Here is a 22,348-nt window from a genome sequence, read left to right as displayed (position 1 = left end):
CGATGCGGGACTCGATTCCAGAACTCAGGGATCATGACCTGAGCCGAAAGCAGTCACTTAACCAACTGAGCCACCCAGGCACCCCTAAATAAATTTAAGATTTTTTCCAGGAAAAGAGATTTTAAAGCTTCATTATCTTGTTGACAAATAGTTCTCAAATTTGAGCATACATCACAGTCCCCTAGAGGGGCTGGTTAAAGCACAGATACGCGAACACCTCCAAAGTTTCAGATTCATTAAGGCAGGAACCCAAGTCCAAGAAATAGCATTTCTAACAATTTTCCATGTGATGCCACTAATCCAGAGAACCACTGCATAGACCAAAAACTGGCTCGTGACCCATCTTCTCCCACTCACGTGATCCACTTACAGGGTATTACTTAAGCCATTAACCTTGGCTGCCCCAGTCCTGGCAGAGCTGTGGAAATATTCTTCTACTGACCTGGGCTCCAATTTAATCTAGTGGGATCATTTTCTCACTCACTATGGGAGTGTCTGAAACTTGATCTTGTTTTAGCTGAAGTATTCATGAAGCTTCTTAGTTCAGCGTGAGAGTGGGGAAGGGACAGAGCTACCAACCACTTGCCTTTTTGTAAGAGTGGGTTGATAAAAAGGGGAGAGGCTGCCAAGAGATGGGCTTGAGTAGGAGGAGACTGGCCTGCCAACAGCCAGCCTTGGATATCACTCTCTCAAAAGGTAAATAACTGTCCGTATTATCTTTCTGGTGAAGTTTTTCTGGGAATAATTCCAACAATTCTTCTGAGTTTCATAACACTTCTCTACAAGCCTGGGGAGTACTTAGGGAAATGACTGGGGGAAGTAAAGAAATTTTTCTTTCCTCAGAGCTTTTTTGGAAAAGTGAAACTTTAGGTAAGAGGCACAGGGTGGTTTTGAGGCAAACTGGGGGAACCTCTGTTGGTCTCATCGCCTAGAGGATGTCTTTGATTTTAGGAATTATAAGAAGGGAGCTTCATTTTTCTATTTCCTCACAATCATCTCTCCTTTTTTTGTCTTTTAAGATTGTATTTATTTTATTTGATACAGAGATAGAGTGAGAGCACAAGCAGAGGGCAGAGGGAGAAGCAGGCTCCCCATTGAGCAGGGAGCCTGATGTGGGGCTCGATCCCGGGACCCTAGGACCATGACCTGAGCTGAAGGCAGACAGTTCACCAACTGAGCCACCTAGGGATCCCAACCTCTCCCTTTAGAGTAAACTTATGTCAATGAGAGAAAAGCTGTGTCTTTTTAGGTAGTTTTGTTGTTGTCTTCTTTTGTTTTTTTGTTTGTTTGTTTGTTTGTCTTTAAGAAATATAGGGCAACAGATGGGGAAAATGAAGTGATTTGGAAAGGAAGGAAGGATTGGCAGGGGCAAAGGAAAGAAGGAAAGGAATAGAAGAGGGACTGATCTTTCCAGGAAGTGTTAAGTGAAAGGTGACAAACTTCTGCTGCAGATTTATAAATGCTGTTATTCTGCTTCCTACTTGAGCAGTTTCAGATTTTATATAAACCCATAAATTCATGCCCTCCTCCTTTTCCCTATTATAGTTCCAAGCAGTACTCCTGCTCATCTCAAACAAAACAGGAACCCTTTTTCGTAAAATATTTATTTATTTATTTATTTATTTATTTATTTATTTGAGAGAGAGAGTACAAGCAGGGGGAGAGGTAAAAGCAGAGGGAGAAGGAGAAGCAGACTCTCTGCTGAGCTGAGAGCTGGAAGCGGGACTGGATTGCAGGACCTGGAGATCACGACCCGAGTGGAAGGCAGACACTTAACCATCTGAGCCACCCAGGGGCCCCAGGAACCTTTTATTTTTTAAGATCTTATTTATGTATTTGTCAGAAAGAGAGGGAGCATAAGCAGATTCCCCTGCTTGTGAAGGGGCTGAGCAAGCACCCCAGCGCAGGACTTAATCCCAGGACCTTGGGATCATGAACTGAGCTGAAGCCAGATGCCTAACCAACTGAGTCACCCAGGTGTTCCTAAAACAGGAACTTTAAGAACAATTTAAAAAATTCTAGGCCCGGTCTTCACTTTAGAAAACATATTTTAGATTTACCATGGTATCTGTCACTTGAATCTGTCAAGAAAAGTGATTTTGCTTAAGAGGTCTTAGAAGAAAGGAAATTGGATATCCAAGGCTACAATAATTTGTGATTTTTTTAAAGATTTTTATTTATTTATTTGACAGACAGAGATCACAAGTAAGCAGAGAGGCAGGCAGAGAGAGAGGAGGAAGCAGGCTCTCTGCTGAGCAGAAGCCCGATGTGGGGCTCAATCCCAGGATCATGATCTGAGCCGAAGGCAGAGGCTTAACCCACTGAGCCACCCAGGCACCTCTATTTTTTTTCAACAAGAATGTATTTTACTTTTTGAGGTGGAGAGAGGAAAGATACCAGCCTAACCATAGCAAAATTAGCTTACTGGAATTTGGCAGTTATGAGTGAGAGGTTTAAATAAGTAAACTAGAGACCTTTCATTCCAAGTTCAGGAATTCAGATTTAATTAGATAAGGAGAAGAAGAATCACAAATGACCTGATGTTTTCCAATTTCCAGAAGCTGAAGGTTTCCATCTCTCTATAGCATCTGAGACTGTTGACAATACCCCTCCTTGAAATTCTCTCATCTGTTCAATTTCATGACTCTACACTCTTCAGCTTTTCCTACTTATAACTATTCCATCTGTGGTTTCTTGATCTCTTTCCAATGGCGTAAAAGTAGACATTCCCTTGTTTTGAATTCTCCTTTGGCCACCTCATCTACGTCTACGATTTCAACTACCCTGCACTTAGGTGACTCAGCTCTAAAGATCTTGCTTTTCTTTACTTCTAAACTTCAGTCCCACATTTCTGCCTCCTGAGCATATCATACCAGTACCTTTAAATTCCCTTAAAGGTATTTTAAGTCCCTTAAAATATCTGCTAATTCCTAAAATAAATAATTCTATGAATGACAACATTTCAGCCATCCAAATTCAAACCCCAGAGTTTTATCATTTTCTTCTTCCTACCACTATATGTCCATTTAACTTATATATCATGTAAAATCCTCTTTCTCATCCATTCCTTCCTTCTTGTAACTGTCATCCTAGTTTATACTTTTGTTGCCTTTTACCAAGATGGCTACAACTCCTAATTGTTTTTCACGTATGGTGTCTATTTCCTGTATCCAATATTTTTTGTATACTGTTGCTAGTTATCTTCCTAAAGTATGGCTTTGATGATTTACTTTTCTTCAATAAACATGAATTGTGATTGCTTAATATGCCAGGTACTGATCTAGATATTAATTTATTTATGTAGGTAGACTGAACACCTCCAATGTGCCAGCCCTGCACTAAGTGCTGAAGCTATGCCTCCATGGGACACAGACTTAAGGTTTAGAGCTCATATTCCAGTTAGAGTCAGTGGAATGTACAGTAAGATATGGCTGCCACTCTCATTTATCTGCTCAAATTCTTTCAGTGGTTCCCCATGCCTGGAAGAATAAAATTCGAATTCTTTTTTTTTTAAGATTTTATTTATTTATTTGACAGAGAGATCACAAGTAGGCAGAGAGGCAGGCAGAGAGAGAGAGAGGGAAGCAGGCTCCCTGCCAAGCAGAGAACCTGATGTGGGGCTCGATCCCAGGACCCATAGATCATGACCTGAGCTGAAGGCAGAGGCTTTTTTTTTTTTTTTTAGATTTTTATTTATTTATTTGACAGACAGAGATCACAAGTAGGCTGAGAGGCAGGCAGAGAGAGAGAGAGAGGAGGAAGCAGGCTCCCCACAGAGCAGAGAGCCCGATGTGGGGCTCGATCCCAGGACTCTGGGATCATGACCTGAGCCGAAGGCAGAGGCTTTAACCCACTGAGCCACCCAGGCGCCCCTGAAGGCAGAGGCTTAACCCACTGAGCCACCCAGGCGCCCCATCGAATTCTTTTTTTTTTTAAGATTTTATTTATTTTAGAGAGAGAGAAAGAGAGAGAGAGCATGAGTGGGGTGAGGGGCAGAGGGAGAAGCAGACTCCCAGCTGAGCAGGGAGCCCAATGTGGGGCTCGGTCCTGGGAATCATGACCTGAGCTGAAGGGAGTCACTTAACCAACTAGACACCCCTAAAATTCAAATTCTTTATGCTGACTTTCAAGGATCATTATGATTTTTTTTCTTCATAGTTTTTAGTTAAATTCCAGTTAGTTAAAAATATGGAATGATTCATAAATTTGTGTGTAATCTTTGTGCAGGGGTCATAGTAATCTTCTATTATTCCAGTTTTAGCACAAGGCTCATTATGATCTTATCTCAAGCAATAGAAGTATAGTACCTAGATGAATAATCTTGAGTTCACGTGGGTCTTCTATTCTGCATTGGGCACCGCATTTTATTTTATTTTAAATATTTTATTTATTTATTTATTTGACAGACAAGATCACAGGTAGGCAGAGAGGCAGGCAGAGAGAAAGGAGAAGCAGGTTCCCCACTGAGCAGAGAGCCCGATATGGGGCTGCATCCCAGGACCCTGAGATCATGACCTGAGCAGAAGGCAGAAGCTTAACCCACTGAGTCACCCAGGCACCCCTGGGCACCGCATTTTAAAGTGGGATATAAACACACGAGATTATTTTCAGTGGAAAAGGGCTAGAGTGATAGATCATGTCCTCTGAGAAATGATTAAATCATGAAATGATTGAAGAAATGAGTTAACAAGTATTTGAAAGGTGTCTCACATCCTGAAAATCCTGTGTGTGGAAGAGATATGTGTTACCCTATATGGTCCTAAATTAAAAGTGGAGCATGCTAAGGAGACCGATTTGGCTCAATGTAAAGAACTATTTTTATTACTGTATCATTATTTATAATATCCAAGATATGGAAGCAACCCAAGTGTTGGATAAATAAAGAATATCTATATATTTATATAGATACATTATATAGATATGAAGAATATAAGTATACACAAATATAGATATATAATCAAATATTACTCAACCATGAACAATAATGAAATCTTGCCATTTGCCACAACATAGATAGACTTAAAAGATGCTATGTGGAGTGAAGTAAGTCACAGAAAGACAAACACCATATCATTTTTATATAGGACCTAAAAAACAAAACAAACAAAAAGCAGAAACAGACCCACAAATACAAGAATAAACTGGTAGTTGCCAGAGGAAAGGGAGGTGAGGAGATGGGCAAAATGGGTGAAGGGGAATGGGAGGTCCAGACTTCCAGTTATGAATGAATAAGTCATGGGGATGAAAGGCACAGCACGGGGAATATGGTCAATGGTATTATAATAGTGTTGGATGGTGACAGATGGCAGATACACTCGTGGTGGGCATAGCATACACAGAGAATTGTTGAATCACACTACATTGTCTACCTAAAACTAATAACCTTGTGTGTCAGCTATATTTCAATTTAAGAAAAAGAAAAGAAAAGAAAAATAAGTACTTTTAAAGAATGGGCCACCTTGGAAGATAGGCACTTCTGACCCCTAAAGGCCCAGGAGGAACTTACTCAATAATTAAAGCACAGACTTTGCAGAAATGATTAGAAGGCTAACGCCACAACATGACTTTTAAAGGTTCCTTCCACTATGAGATTCTATGATTTTATACCTTTCATTTTCATGCATTTTGAGCTTTACCATACTGTATTAAGCAGTACTTCCCCAAAAGTTACCATGCTTTTTTGACTCCATCACTCTTCCTTCATTTAAGTGTTCTTTCCTTATCCCAGATTGAGCTCAGGCATCACTTTTAGAAAGAGTCCTATGATTAATATTACCCCATCTGAGTTTGTTCATTAGACGAAGGTCAAGTTGTACATTTTCTACACCCATGAGAAGCAGAGTGTTCCTTCTGACACTGGTCTCCGCATCAACAAACATTTCCTACTGAGTGCAAGCACTATGCTAATCTAAGCTGTGAGAAGTTTAAAAAATCAAAACATGTAGATTTTTGCCCTCTAAAAACTGCAGAGAACAAGAATTCCTGTCTCCTCGAAGGTCCTTCCAGCTGGACTAAGAGTCAAAATGACATGAGACAGTATATAACAGGAGAAAATCAAATTTAGTAAGTGTATATAGGGAACTCCCCATAGACATGGATTTCCAAAGGCAGGCAAGATGAGATATATAGGTCATTCTGAACTACAGAGAAGGGGGTAGGGATCTGGGATTTCCGAGGAAAAGAATGCACTTCAAAGGGTGATAAGAAGAGCGGATGACTCTTATTTTGGGAAAGACCCTCAATTTAGATTTTTCTTCGTGGTTGAGAGAGACAAAAGTTTCTCTTGAGCCCACAGAGTCTCAAGTGCCTTCAGCTCTGAATGATCCACTTGCCAAAGTGACACAGTGGGAGGAGGGAGCTGTCCTGAATCCCTTCAAAGCTTGTATTTATGGAAGAATATCAGGTTAGTTGTTGGCTCATGTATCCTCCACATTCCTACCAGTCTGATTATTTCTTTTTTTATTTTCAGTCTGATATTTCTAATGGTGTAATTTCCATATTTAAAAGCTTTCCAGTGACTCCCCACTGATTGCGAAGTTGAGTCCAGAGTTTTTAATGTGCCATGTAAGGGCTCTGATGAACTGGCTTAGGCTATGGTTCCTACCTGTTCTTCAATAGAATACATTCCCAGTTCTAAACTGAATACTCACTGTTTCTCGAACATACTATGCTGTCCTCCCTGAAGTCCTCATGTTTGTACTTGAAATATCTTCTCCCAGGACCCTGGGATCATGACCTGAGCCGAAGGCAGCAGCTTAACCCACTAAAAAATAGACTAGTTAATCATTCCCTAATAAACTGAAGTGACTCTAATTTGAAAATAACCCTCCCTTGGGGCACCTGGGTGGCTCAGTGGGTTAAAGCCTCTGCCTTTGGCTCGGGTCGTGATCCTGGGGTCCTGGGATGGAGCCCCACATGGGGCTCTCTGCTCAGCAGGGAGCCTGCTTCTCAACCTCTCTCTCTGCCTGCCTCTCTGCCTACTTGTGATCTCTGTCTGTCAAATAAATAAATAAAATCTTTAAAAAAAAAGAAAAGAAAATTTTTATTTTTATTTTTATTTTATTTTTTTTAAAGATTTTTTATTTATTTATTTGACAGGCAGAGATCACAAGTAGGCAGAGAGGCAGGCAGAGAGAGAGGAGGAAGCAGGCTCCCCGCTGAGCAGAGAGCCCGATGCGGGGCTCGATCCCAGGACCCTAGGATCATGACCTGAGCCGAAAGCAGAGGCTTTAACCCACTGAGCCACCCAGGCGCCCCAGAAAAGAAAATTTTTAGTTAGAGGGATGCCTGGGTGGTTCAGCTCAGGTCATGATCCCAAGGTCCTAGGTCCAAGTTCCACATTGGGCTCCTTGCTCAGCGGGGAACTTGCTTCTCCCTCTGCCCCCACCCCCACCCCCGCCTGCTCTCTCTCTCTCTCTCTCTCTCTCTCTCCCTCTCTGACAAATAAATAAATAAAATCTTTTACAAAATGAAAGAAAGAGGGGCACCTGGGTGGCTCAGTGGGTTAAGCCTCTGCCTTCAGCTCAGGTCGTGATCTCAGGGTCCTGGGATCGAGCCCCGCATCGGGCTCTCTGCTTGGCGGGGAGCCTGCTTCCTCCTCTCTCTCTGCCTCCTCTCTGCCTGCTTGTGATCTCTGCCTGTCAAATAAATAAACAAAATCTTAAAAAAGAAAGAAAGAAAGAAAGAAAAAATCTCCAGTTAGAAATAAACCAAATGGCTGCAAGACCCATTTCTTACTATTATAAAGACTTGCTTTGAGAGTTAAATTCTGGGACACACAAAACCTAAGCTCAACTTGGAATTCTCTCTTCAGGTTATACCATACATTGGATAGCTATTCCATTCCTAGCACCAAATGAACTGAAATTTAGAGTACTTGTCAATGCTTTGAACTACAGATTCCAGGCCTTTTTACCCTCCCTTCTCTGTTGATGTGAGACACTTTGAATTCTGCACAACTGTGACACGTGAGAATATGCTCTGGAACTCCACCTAAATGAAAAATTAAAACAACATTGACTTCCAGGCACTCCATAGCAAGAGAAAAATTGCAAATCCAAGAAGGATAATAATAGCAAACATTTAACACAGCAGTTGTGTACAAGGCTCTGTTCTACGTGTTCTACATGCATTTATTTCTTTTACCTCAACATCTATGTAACAGGATTTTTCTATTATCTTAATTTTACAGATGGGGAAAGCAAGTCTCCAAAAAGTAAAGTAACTTGCTTAGGATCACCAAGTTCTTTTTTTTTCTTAAGATTTTTTTTATTTATTTGAGAGAGAGAGAGAGACCGAGTGAGAGAGAGCATGAAAGGGGAGGTCAAAGGGAGAAGCAGATTCCCCATGGAGCTGGGAGCCGGATGCAGGACTCCATCCCAGGACTCTGGGATTATGACCTGAGCCGAAGACAGTCGCTTAACTAACTGAGCCACTCAGGTGTCCCAGGCTCACCAAGTTTTATTAGAGTCAGAAAAATTGGCTCTAGAATCCATGTTCTCCACCACCGTGCTATATTTAGTGATTGCCATTGCAAGAATTGTGTGGATGAGCAAGAGCTTCCAATGAGCTCTCCCTAAGCTGTTTCTTCTTGGGCTCTTTATTGGACACCCCTCCCATGCCCCCCATCCCCACTATACACACAGAAACACAGAGTGATCTCTGGAGTCAATGAGCCTTGTATCCGAGTAACTTTTTTTTTTTTTCAAGATTTTATTTTCAATTAATCTCTGCACCCAATGTGGGGCTCAAACTTACAACCCCAAGATGAAGTCTCATGCTCCACTGACTCAGCCAGCCAGGCGTCCCCCCAATGAACTTTTTGATCTCTGATAAAATATTTGCAGTGCAGGGAACTTTTCCCTGCCTCCCTTAAACCTAATTCTGTTTTTAAAAAATTTTATAATATTTGATAATTTGAAAGAAGTTATACAGCATGTTTAAGTTATGAAACACAGGAAGAAATAAGCCGCTATGATTCCATGACACAATTTAGGAAGTACACACTTGCCATTATTTTTTTAAAGATTTATTTATTTTAGCAAGGGAGCACACATGCACAATTGCAAGTGGAGGAGGAGGAGAGGGAGAGAATTTGAAGCAGACTGCTGAGGGTGGAGCCCAATGTGGGGCTCAATACCACAACCCCAAGATCATGACTGGAGTCAAACCAAAAATCAGATGCTTAACCCACCTAGCCACCCAGGTGCCCCATCAGGATACCATTATTATTTTTTTTCTATGTCTATATATTTTTAATTAGATCAAAAATGCATTTATTATTGCATGTATTATTTTCACAAAGTGTTCTATTAGAAAACATGCACAGAAATTTTTTAATTAGATTTTACAAAGAGAAATAAAAATTTTTGTATTTTTAAAAAATCTTAATGGATCACTGTTCTCCTACAGGCTGCCTTGGAAACCCCAAATAAGAACTATCATTTACTTTTAGAAATATCTGAGATTTTTTTTTTAATTTCTTTTCAGCATAACAGAATTCATTGTTATGCACCACACCCAGTGCTCCATGCAACAGGTGCCCTCCATAATACCCACCACCTGGATCCCCCAACCTCTCACCCCCACCCCTTCAAAACCCTCAGATAATATTATTTTTAAGATTTTACTTATGTGACAGAGAGAGAGCACCAGCAGGGGGAGCAGTAGGCAGCTGATAGAAGCTGATAGAAGAAGAAAAAAATAAAAAAGAAGAAGCCTGGTCCCGGGACCCTGGGATCACGACAGGAGCCAAAGGCAGATGCTTAACCGACTGAGCCATTCACCCACCCTACCATCAACATTAGCATATACCTCTGTGCTCTTTCCTTTAGATCATCTTCCTGCCTCTCTCCCAGAAGTAACCATTACCATGAATTTTTTGCATCACACCTTTGTTTCTCAAAAAATAGATTTGTCACATATGTATGTATCTCTAAATAGTTTACATTGTTTTGAGATTTATAAAAATAATGATGTATACAATTTTCTGTAATTTGCTTTTTTCACTTAATGACATATTTCCAAAGTTCACCCATGTTCTCAGATGCAAACTCTAGTTTGTTCATTCTTTTTCTTTTCTTTTTTTTTTTTTTTTTTTTTTTTGCTGCTTATAATATTCAGCTGTGGACTATGTCACAATTTATATAATAATTCTCCAGAAAGTAGTCATTTGAGTTGTCTGTTTTTTGCTTGCACATACGATGGTACAATAGCATTGTTTCTTTTTAAAGATGTATTTATTTATTTGAGAGAGAGAGGGAGAGAGAATGTGCACGGAGCACGTGCTGGCAGGGAAGAGGGCAGAGAGAAATGGAGAGAAGCAGACTCAGCTAGGTGTAGAGCCCAATGTGGGGCTCCATCTCATGGCCCTAAGATCATGATCTGAGCCAAAATCAAGAGTCTGATGCTAAACTGGCTGAGCCACTACCCAGGTGCCCTCACAATAGCATTGTTTTACATTTCTCCTGGTATATGTACAGAAGTGGAATTCCTGGGTTACGGAGAATATGTAAATTAAACTTTACCAAGTAATGCTAAAGGGTTTTCCACAGGGGATTTTACCAATTTATACTCCTGTATTGCTGGTAGGCTACATGTAAGAGTTTCAAGGGCACTTGGGTGACTCAGTTGGTTAAGCATCTGCCTTTGCCCCAGGTCATGATCTCAGTGTCCTGGGATCTGGCCTGAGTGCGGCTCCCTACTTCGTGGGGAGTCTGCTTCCCCTTCTCCCTCTGTGGCCCCCACTACACATGCTCTCTCCCTCTCTCAAATAAATAAATAAAATCTTTTTTAAATTTTTAAAAGAATTTCAGATGACTCACATTCTTTTTTTTTTAAGATGTTATTTATTTATTTATTTGAGAAAGAGAGAGAGTAAGCTGAGGGGGAGGGAAAGGGAGAGGGAGAACCCTTAGGCAGAATTCCCACTGAGCATGGAGTTGGAGATGGGGCTCAGTTCCCTGGATCCCAAGATCATGACCTGAGCCAAAATCAAGAGTCACCCACCCAACTGGCTAAGCCACCAAGGCACCCCAATACTCAAATTCTTGCCAACATTTTTTGTTATCAGACTTCATAATGTTTAGCAATCTAGTGGATAAAAAATTGATATCTGTATTTTCATGATTACTAGTGAAATTGAACACCTTTTCATGTATTTATGTACCACTTACAATTCTTTTTTTGTGGAATGCCAGTTCATGTATTTTGCTAATTTTCCTGTTGAGTTATTCATGTTTTTAAAATTAAGTTGAATGAGTTTTCTTCTAATTTTGGATACTAATCCTTTCTTAGAAACATGTTTGGCAAATATCTTCTCCAAGTTAGTGATTTGTATTTTTACTTACTTTACAGTGTCTGTGGTGATCAGTGTGGTGGTGATCAGAAGTTCTTAACTATAAAATTGGTCAACTTTTTTTAATATATGTTGTATTATTTGTGTCTTGTTTAAGAAATCTTTTCCTACATTTTCTTCTAAAGGTTTTTAAGTTTGTTTTTGACATATAACTATAAACTCGCTTTTTTATTTTTAAGGATAGCTATTTTCCAGTATTACTTACAAAATAGTCTGTTCTTTTCCTGTAATCAACAGTGCCCTTTCTGTTATGATTCAAATTTCCTCAAATGTGTGATTGTTTCCAGGCTCTTTCTAGTCTGCCAAATGGCTTATTATGTATGTCTACACATAAACTCCACCGTCAAAAATACTATGGCTCTATAATAAACTTTAATAACTGATATGGGAAATGTCCTCACCCTAAACTTTTTTTTCAGAATGTCTTCTTTATTTTTTGGCCTGTGAGTTCCCATACACACTTCAGAAAATTTAGTTTGTCAGTTTTCTCAAAAAAACCCTGATGGGATTTTGGTGAAATTGCATTATATCTGAAGATCAACTTGGGGAGAATTAACAATTTTACCATATTGAATCCATAAACATGGTATATCCCTTCATTGATCTAGGTGATCTCTTAATGCCTTTTAGTAAAGTTTGATAATTTCTTCCACACATGCCCTGTTAAAATTTTCTTAGATTTATTTTTAAGCACTTTGTGTATCCTATGTCATTGTAAATAATGGCTTTTCTGAAACTACATTTTCATATTGTTTGTTGTTGGCATTTATAAGTGCAATTGACTTGTGTTTCTTATCCAGATTCTTGTGCTTATTTTTCATATTTTCCTTGGAGTATCTATAGACAATGATAACTGTGTATAATGGGTTATTTTTTCCTTTTAATTATGCTTTTTAAATTTTTTAAAAACTTTTTTAAAGATTTTATTTATTTATTTGACAGAGAGAGAGGACAAACAGAGGGAGTGGCAGGCATAGGGAAGAGAGAGAAGCAGGCTCCCCACTGAGCAGGGAGTCTGATGCAGGGCTTGACCCCAGGAGCCTGGGAATGTGACCTGAGCAGAAGGCAGATGCTTAAAGAAGTGAGCCACCCAGGCACCCCCTAAATCCTTATGCTTAAAAAAAAAACCAAAAAAACAAAAAACTTATTTTACTCTGCTGGCTAGAATGATGTTGAATAAAAGTGAAGAATGTTTTTGTCTTATTACTGATTTTTTTTTTTTTTGTCTTATTCTTGATTTTAAAAGAAATCTTTCAGGGCACCTGGGTGGCTCAGTCCATTAAGCATCTGACTTCAGCTCAGGTCATGATCTCAAGGTCCTGGGATCAGCCCTGAGTTAGGCTCTCTGCTCAGTAGGGATTCAGTCTTCTTTTCCCTTTGCCCCTCCCCTGACTTGTGCTCTTGCTCTCTCTCTCTCTCTCTCTTTCTCTCTTATAAACAAATAAATGATCGCACCCAGGTGTCTCAATTGGTTATGTGTCTGCCTTCGGCTCAGATCATGATCCCAGGATCTTGGGATTGGGTCCCTCATTGGGCTCCCTGCTCACCTGGGAGTCTGCTTCTCCCTCTTCCTCTGCTGTGCTTGTTCATGTTCTCTCTATCTTAACTTGTGTCAAATAAATCAAATTTTTTTTTAAAAAGTAAAAAATTACTCTTTAAGATAAAGAAATGAATGAACGAATGAGTGAATAAATAAATAAATGAAATCTTTCAACATTTGGCCATTAAGTAGAATGATTGCTATACATTTTTGGTTAATACCCTTTATCTGGTTAAAGGTGTTCCATTTTATCCTTGTTTTGCTAATATTAATATGGGCATTTTACATTAGTATTGAATTTTTACTTTTATCCAATGCTTTTTTACAACCACTGAGATATTTATATGGTTCCTCTATCATATATATATGATATATATGATGTCATTTATAGATTTTCTAACATTAATTACACTTGCGCACCTGTGATAACTCAAACTCAACTTGCTATTTGTATCCAGCGAGGTTTATATCAGATAACAGAAACCATTCTAGGTTTTTCAAGTAGAAATAGATTTAATACACAGAATTAGGATGCCTTTAGTATTACATGACCAAAGGCCCAAAAAAACTCAATTCAAATGGGATTAAGCAATACATGCAAAAATACAGTTTTGGGATGCCTGAGTGATTCAGCCAGTTAAGCAGCTGCTTTCAGCTCACATCATGATCATAAGGTCCTGGTATCTGAGTTTCACTTCAGGCTTCTTGCTCAACGGGGAGCCCACTTTTCCCTCTGCCTGCCATTCCCCCTGCTTGTGCTCACTCTATCTCTCTCTCTTTGATTAAAAAATTTTTTAAAAAATAAAAGGGTCAACTTTAAAAAAGTATAGATTTGCTAAGTGTTGGGTGCAGAGTTCTATAGATGTTCAATAAATCAAGTTTATTATTTGTATTAATCAAATATTCCTTATCTTCACCGATTTTTGCCTGGTTAACCTAGTAATAATTGAGAAAGATGTGTTGATTATTGGGGTGCCTGGGTGGCTCAATGGGTTAAAGCCTCTGCCTTCTGCTCAGGTCATAATCCCAGGGTCCTGGAGGGCCCTTCATTGGGCTCTCTGCCCAGCAGGGAGCCTGCTTCCCCCCCTGCCCCTGCCTGCCCATCTGTCTACTTGTGATCTCTGTCTATCAAATAAATAAATAAAATCTTTAAAAAAAAAAAAAAAAGATGTGTTCGTTATTCACTATAATGACATTTTTTAAATATTTTATTTATTTATTTGACAGAGATCACAAGTAGGCAGAAAAGCAGGAAGAGAGAGAGGAGGAAGCAGGCTCCCTGCTGAGCAGAGAGCCTGATGTGGAGCTCGATCCCAGGATCCTGGGATCATGATCTGAGCCGGAGGCAGAGGCTTTAACCCACTGAGCCACCCAGGTGCCCCTATAATGACATTTTTAATCAATTTCTCCCTATACTCTTATTTTTTTAATTTATCTTGAGACTATTTTATTAGGTACTCATAATTTAGAATTGTTACATCTTCCTGCTGAATTTTACCCTTTATCATAACCTATTAATCCTCTCTACCTCTATGAATGCTTTCTTTTTTTTTATGATTATTTATTTATTTGAGGGAGAATGTGTGCAGGCAGGCACGGGGCAAGGGGGTGGGGAGAGGCAGAGGGAGAGGGAGAGAGAGAACTTCAAGCAGATTCCCTGCTGAGCACAGAGCCTGACTCCAGATTGTCACTTGACTCCCAGGACCCAAAGATCATGACCTGAGCTGAAACCAAGAGTCAGACACTTAACTGACTGAGCAACACCTCACCCTCAGAATGTTTTCTATCTTAAGGTCTATTTTGTCTTATATTAATACAAGGTCTCAGCTTTCTTTGGGTTATTATTTACCTAGTATACTTTTTTGTATACCTTTTACCTTCAATATTCCCATGTCTTTAAATTTTAGATGAGTCTCATATGCAGCATATAGCTGGATTGGGGTCACAATCCAAAAATAGATATTTATCATTTTTTTCTCTACCCAAATCAAAAAATGCTCTTATTTGAAGAAAATCTTCCTTTATGTGAGTCAGTAAGAGACAGAACCTTATTCCCACTATAGACCCTCCCGTGGTGCTTAAGGTGCTGGTACATAACTCAGCCTTGACCAGTCAGATGCACCAGCCAAGGGACTGGAATATTGAGTGATGCAAAGGTGACTCAGTTTATAGTTCAAGCAGGGCAGAAGCAGCGACTTCCAATGACACTAGCAGTGGTGCTCAGCAAAATCGTCCAGTACCAGCAGTGCCCTTAACCAGATTTTTCCTGTGCTGACCTTGGCTGTGGTTTCCAATGCCTCCTCTCTCTTGATTTCTGCCGATAAGACCAGTTCTACTTCATTCTGGATGGGACCTGGTCTCTTTGCAATAAATACTTTTATGCTTACGTGAGGGAGATTGTCTCTGTTGCTTGCAAACAAGAATCTTGACTAATACAAAAGTATTCCTTCTTCCTTTGGAATCGGGAGGAAGAGATACTGTGAAGAGGGCATATGAGAGGTCGGGATTTGTTGGAGCCATTCTTGCTACCATAGGGAAGTCAGCCTGTATAGAAAACCAGCACAGAAAAAGGTGAAAGTGGTAGACATATAAAATCAGAACCCTGATAACAACTTGAATCTCTGGATCTAATGATAGCTAAAGTTAGCCTTACTCTGGACTTCTGCCTCATAAGTTAATAAATTCTACATATTGTTTACTATCACTTACGTGGACTTTTCTGTCACTTACAACCAGATGCATCCTACCTGATTCCTTTTCATTCTGCCTTTGAAATGGAATCCTTGGGACGTCTGGGTGACTTCACTGGTTAAGTGGCTCCCTTCTGCTCAGGTCATGATCCTAGGTTCTGGGGGGATCGAGTCCGGCATTGGGAGTCTGGTTCTCTACCTGCCGCTCCCCCTGCTTGTGCTCTCTCTATCTCTCTGACAAATACATAAATACAATCTTTAAAAAAAAAAAAAAATGGAATGCGGGGCGCCTGGGTGGCTCAGTGTGTTAAGCCGCTGCCTTTGGCTCAGGTCATGATCTCAGAGTCTTGGGATCAAGCGCCACATCGGGCTCTCTGCTCAGCAGGGAGCCTGCTTCCTCCTCTCTCTCTGCCTGCCTCTGTGATCTCCGTCTGTCAAATAAATAAATAAAATCTTTTTAAAAAATTAAAAAATTAAAAAATGGAATCCTTTGCTAGATTCTGCAATAGGCTCTTAACTGCTCTTTGACTTCTCTTCTTTCTTTCCTAGTTGAACTTCTTATAAATGACTTAAAATTTTAGTGTCTTCGTTTTCTCACTGTCCTTTCCTGCTCTATCCACTGAGAGAGAGAGAGCGCACAAGCAGAGGGAGCAGCAGTCAGGCAGGCCGAGGGAGAGGGAGAAGGAGGCTCCCTCTGCTTGTGCGCTCTCTCTCTCTCTCACTCTCTCTCTGTGTCAAATAAATAAATAAAATCTTTTTAAAAAGTAATAAAAAAAGAAAAATAATTTTATGTTTATATAGTCTTTATGTTAAGACTCCAGAACAAGTTAATTATAATAAGTACTCAGAATTTGAAAAAATCATAGAGAGGGATTTGGACTTAACACAGAACTGGGATATTTAAGACAGTTTTACCTGGATCTTACAGGGCCAGGAAGTCCCAGCTGATGTCTGAGTTATATATGTTTGCTCATGTTCTGCTTTGGAGTAATTTTCCAACAATTTTGTGCTTTATGTGTGTATATATTTTGAAAATCACTCATACTAACTTCATCAGTTTCATAAGCGCTTCTTAAATAAATCTTGCTATTTTGTTTTTGTTTTTCTAAGCCCTCTTTGGTTTTAACATAATGTTATTAAGAAAACACATACATACACATGCAAACCAATAAACTTTGTTTTGACCCCTTTTGTCCAGGAATATGACAAACCTGAAGATATACCTGAGGAGGTAGCTACAGCTGAACCAGGGTAAAGAGGCGTGTGTTCCCATGGATGATTCAAACCTGTCTAGCAGTGTTGATGTAGACAAAGGCTTTGCCATTGCCTTTGTTGTCCTTCTATTTCTGTTCCTAATTGTGATGATTTTCCGGTGTGCCAAGTTGGTGAAGAATCCCTACGAGGCCAGCTCCCCAACCACGGAACCATCTCTGAGCTGAACTATGAAAAAGCCTGATAGACTCTCCATCCCAGGAGATTTGAAATCTACTGTACAGATATTTAGGACCCAGACTTCATATTATTTCACCTCTCTATGTGTCAGCCTTCTCATTCTTGCATTCCACAATAGGCACATGAGGGTGAGTTGAAAATCACAGAAAGGATGAAACACGAGCCAATTTATATTGTTCCTTTTCAGGGAAATGGTTACAAAATAGGATCGAGACAGGCTGAACTCATTGATTAAAATAAGGCCATGGGTTTCAACTCTCCAGTATCAAGTGTCCTTAAGATACAATAGTTGGACATAACTGTATGATGTAATGTAATACAATGATACTTGGTGAGTCCTACCGAAAGCCAGAACTCCTAAAGGCAGTATTAGGAGATGATCCCTTTAGTTTAGCAAATATAAAGCCAGCAGGAACAAAGAGTCTAAAAGGACCTTTTAAAAAAGGACCTTTAAAAGGACCTTTAAAAAACCTTTAAAGGACCTTTAAAAAAAATTTTTTTTAATTTATGCATTTCTTTGAGAGAAAAAGAGAGAGAGAGAGAGAGATGAGTGGGGCAGGAGCAGACGGGGAAGGAGAAAGAATCCCGAGCAAACTCGTGCTGAGCACGCAGCCCTACTCTGGTCTCAGGCTCCATAAGGGGCTCAATTCCACGACCCTGAGATCATGATCCCAGCCGAAACCAAGAGTCAGAGGCCTACCGACTGATCCACCCAGGTGCCCTTAATAGGAGCTTTTTAGTGTGTATGGTTTTGTAAAATCTGCTGCCTTTCTCAAGTGGGTAGAGCTCTGAAACAGAGGGGGAGTCATTTACCTTTAGTGAATCCCTCATTCTTTTTCACCCCACAACACTTCATCTATAAAATAACATCTAGGAGATTGAAAAGGGGCCCTCCAAAAGATACAACCATGTCCTTACCCTTGAACCTATGAAAGTGACCTTATTTGGTAAAAGGATCTTTTTTTTAATTTTATTTATTTGACAGAGAAAGAGACCACAAATAGGCAGAGAGGTAGGCAGAGAGAGAGGGGGAAGCAGGCTCCCCGCTGAGCAGAGAGCCCAATGAGGGGCTCAGTCCCAGGACCCCGAGATCATGACCTGAGCTGAGTGGAGAGGCTTAACCCACTGAGCCACTCAGGTGCCACTGGTAAAAGGATCTTTACAGATATAATTAAGGATCTCAAGATAAACATCCTGGATTATCTGGGTGAGCCTTAAGACCAAAGACAAATGGCTTTTATAAAAGACAGTAGAGATGATACAGAAAGACAGAGGAAAATGCCATGTGAAGATGGAGGCAGAGACTGGAATCACACAACCACAAACTAAAGAACCGTTGGCTGGAACCACCAGATGCTGGAAGAAACAAGGGAATATTTGCCTCAGAGCCTTTGGAGGGAGCTCAGCCCTGCCAACACCTTGATTTTATTTTTCTTTGAGGTTTTATTTATCTATTTGAGAAAGCGTGAGAGAGAGCATGAGAGGGGAGAAGGTCAGAGGGAGAAGCAGACTCTCTCTGGAGTCTGGAGCTGGGAACCTGATGCGGGACTGGATCCTGGGACTCCGGAATCATGACCTGAGCTAAAGGCAGTCACTTAATCAACTGAGCAGGTGCCCAATACCTTGATTTTAGATTGCTAGCCTCCAGAACTGTGAGAGAATAAATTTCTGTTGTTTTAACCAAATGAGTCTGTTGTAATTCATTATGGGAATCGCAGGCAACATGTACATAACACATGGTGATGATGGTAGTGGTTATCATCATCATCCCAGGGATCTTTTAAAAGAAAAGGAAAGGAAATAATAGTCTGTACTCTCCAAAGTCTGAAGTTAGGGAAATTTGGTATAGTAGACTATAGCCAACTGACAGGAAAGTCCATAAGAGAATTCACTGGAAGAAAGAGGGCAGCGAGGCCACGGACCAAGACCAAGACCAAGACCCAACACAGGTCTGGCTGAAGAAGATTGAGTCTGGCCCAGTAAGTAATAGGGATAGTGACTGTAAAAGCTCTCAGGCTCAGCCATGCTGGCCAAATGTTCTGGGCAACAGGGACCTAGCACATGACTGCAAATTCAGAGAGCCATAATCTTGGAATCTAAGTGTCCCTGTGTTTGTGCAGGGACTTGGACTAGCATGCAGTCATTTCAGAGGTGACATGTTTCTCATGGACCATGCTGAACCAGGCTTTAACACCCATACCGAATGGTATGGAGACATAAACCTACCATAAGCACTGTTAGTAGAGACTTGATCATTGACTCTGTTTCTGACTCCTGGAAACAGGATTGCCCACTCCTTCGCCTGAGTAAGTCCCCAGGGTTATTTGAAAATGGAGGCAGGGGAACCGCAGGTTGGCAATGTGGTACTAGACTTTGCCTTCACAAGAACTCTCTTCTGGTGCTATACTGGTTAAACAAGGAAAGAGAGAGAGCAAGGGAGGGGGAGAGAGATGATTTGTACACTGTTTCAATAAAAAGAAATTCAGGACAAAATGCAGAACAGAGTCAAAGGCAAGCAGATTAAGATTGATGTCAGTGCATGAAGGCTCCCATGTATCCCCTCCAGGAGCTCAGGGGGAACTCACCTTTCCCCCACCTTCTAAAATAAAATGCAAGCATGATTAATGAGAGCATCAATATGCAGCTGCAAGAGAATCACAGGTTTTAGTTTCTACAGTAACCTAAGAAAAAAAATGCAGCAGCCAGAAGTGAATTATCTGTGGAAGAAAAGAAAGGAGGACTGACCCAAGGCCAACCCACAGGTCTAATGTGCATGCTCTTCAGGGGAAAGGGCAGATTAGCCACTGGTCAATAGAGTGTTTCCAGTCTCTATGGCTAGATCGTCCTTGCTGTGTGGATTCAGGGAGTTGCAATCCACATACTTTTGGTTTCTGTGGTTTTTTTTTTTTTTTTTTTTAATTGTTGTTGTTGCTGGTTTTGCGCAGGGGTGGGGGGGCAGGGTTTTTATTGCTCATATTATCTCTGTTAATCTGATGTCCTTAAACATTCCTTTCACTCACTTTAAACTGACAGCTTACAGGTGTAATCATTCTGGGAAATTTTATTGGCCACTTTCCAGTGTTTAAAACCTATAAAGTGTGTGTCTGTGTGTGTTGGGAGTCCCAGGATCATTCAAGACCCAAATCAGACTCCTTACTCAGTAGGGAGTCTGCTTCCCCCTCTGACCTTCACCCTGCTCATGTTCTCTTTCTTGCTCTCTTTCTTTCAAATGAGTAAGTGAAATATTTAAAAACAACAACAATAACAGCAAAAACATTACTGAAGGGTAAAAAATGCAGGAAGTTCCTAGATGCTGTCATGTTTCCCAATCCTTCTATCCTAAGGTAACTGCTATTAAGGTAGCTTGTTTTTGCACACATGAGGGTGTATCTTTCCAGGCATGTTCCTTTCCTTTTAATTTTTAATGTAATAATATTGAATGAACTATCTATTTTCATGCTTCAAAATTCAAAAGGTATAAAACAGTGTACTGTGAAAACCCTTACTCCCATTTTTGTCTGCCACCTTCCATTTGCCTTCTTCTCAATGAGTATTAATCTCTTATGTATCCTTCCAGGGATCTTTCATGTATACGTAAGAAAAAAAATGGTTTTTAAAAAAAATTTATTTATTTATTTGAGAGAGAGAGAAAAAGAGAGAGCATGAGCAGGGGGAAGGGCAGAGGGAGAAAGAAAAGCAGCCTCCCCGCTGAGCCGGGAGCCTATCCCAGGACCCTGAGATCCATGACCTGAGCTGAAGGCAGGTGCTTAATGGACTGAGCCACCCAGGTGCCCCAAGAAAAAAATTGTTTGAAATTTATTATTTACACAAATAACAGCAGCTATATACCATTTTCTACATCTGCTCTTCTCACTTAGCAATTTATTTTTTAAGATTTTATTCATTTATTTGATGGAGAGAGTCAGCATGAGTCCGCAGAGCAGCAGGCAGAGAGAAGCTGACTTCCCACTGAGCAGGTAGTCAGTGACTTGGGGCTCCATTCCAGAACCTTGGGATCATGACCTGAGCTGAAGGCAGACCCTTAAACAACAGTGCTACACAGGAACCTGACTTATATATTTTAAAACTAGAAGTTCATGCCTCTTTTTTTTTTTAAGTCTACTTATTTAAGTCATCTCTACACCCAATATGGGGCCCAAACTCACAACCCTGAGATGAAGAGTCACACACTCTCAGCTGAGCCAGTTGGGCACACTGTGAAGATCTTACTTCTAAAACCCCTTCACCTGTTTTGCCCACAGCCCCCCAGTGCCTCCCCTCTGGCAACCACCAGTTTGTTCTCTGTACACAGGCATTACTAGGAAAATGTTAGTCATGCAAATTCTCAGACTCCACCCAAATCTACTCCAAGGGTGGGGTGGGGATGGCAATCTGTGGTTTAACAAAACCTCCAGGCGATTCTGATACACAATAAAATTTGACAAATGCTGGTCTATTAAAACTTCACAGAGGAGACATTTTTTTTTTTAAAGATTTTATTTATTTATTCGACAGAGAGAAATCACAAGTAGGCAGAGAGGCAGGCAGAGAGAGAGAGAGGAGGAAGCAGGCTCCCTGCTGAGCAGAGAGCCCGATGCGGGACTCGATCCCAGGACCCCGAGATCATGACCCGAGCCGAAGGCAGCGGCTTAACCACTGAGCCACCCAGGCGCCCCAGAGGAGACATTTGAGTTGGACCTTAAAGAATTCATATTACAGCAGACAGGAAGAGAAGGGGCAATTCAGAAGACAGACCACAATGAACGAAGGTATGGAGGTGTAAAAGTGAAATGTGTAATGCTGGGGAAATAGCACTTAACCCGGAGTATAAAGGGAAAAATTGGAAATATGGCCAGAGAGCTAAGTCAGTAACAAATTCTGAAGAGCCTCAAATATTGTACTGGGAAGTTTGAACTTTATTTTATAGATGTAAAGAAAACAGTTTTAAAGCAGGGGAGTGACATGATCAGAACTGTATTTTAAAGCTCTGTGTGGGGGCACCTGGGTGGCTCAGTTGGTTAAGCAACTGCCTTTGGCTCAGGTCATGATCCTGAAGTCCCAGAATCAAGTCCTGCATCAGTATCCCCGCTCAGCAGGGAGTCTGCTTCTCCCTCTGCCCCTTACGCCTCACCGCGCACTCTCTCTCTCAAATAAATAAATAAAATCTTTTTAAAAATAAATTAAAAAGCTCTATGGGCAGTCCTACAAGAAGGCTACCAATTAAAAGGCTATTCTGTACTGGGAAGATATGAGAACCAAACAAGAACAGTAAAATTAAAAAAGAAAGGAGGAAAAATATACGATAAACAT

The 22,348-nt window shown here is 40.5% G+C and overlaps 1 protein-coding gene and 1 pseudogene across 1 annotated transcript; one reads left to right on the top strand and one right to left on the bottom strand.

Annotated features, from left to right (window-relative positions):
* Positions 1–408: 408 nt before the first annotated feature.
* On the top strand, positions 409–18,712 carry CTXND2 (cortexin domain containing 2). The gene is made up of 2 exons (XM_059134829.1): positions 409–696; positions 16,785–18,712. Exon 2 carries the CDS (start codon positions 16,858–16,860, stop codon positions 17,023–17,025), a length of 168 nt encoding a protein of 55 aa, XP_058990812.1. The 5' UTR covers positions 409–696; positions 16,785–16,857; the 3' UTR covers positions 17,026–18,712.
* Positions 4,183–4,281, bottom strand: LOC131810672 (U6 spliceosomal RNA; annotated as a pseudogene).
* Positions 18,713–22,348: the final 3,636 nt, after the last annotated feature.

Source organism: Mustela lutreola, chromosome 10 (genome assembly GCF_030435805.1).
Source record: "Mustela lutreola isolate mMusLut2 chromosome 10, mMusLut2.pri, whole genome shotgun sequence".
Lineage (NCBI taxonomy): Eukaryota > Metazoa > Chordata > Mammalia > Carnivora > Mustelidae > Mustela > Mustela lutreola.
Note: the sequence above shows the minus strand (reverse complement) of the source record. Positions and strands in the feature narration are given on the sequence as shown.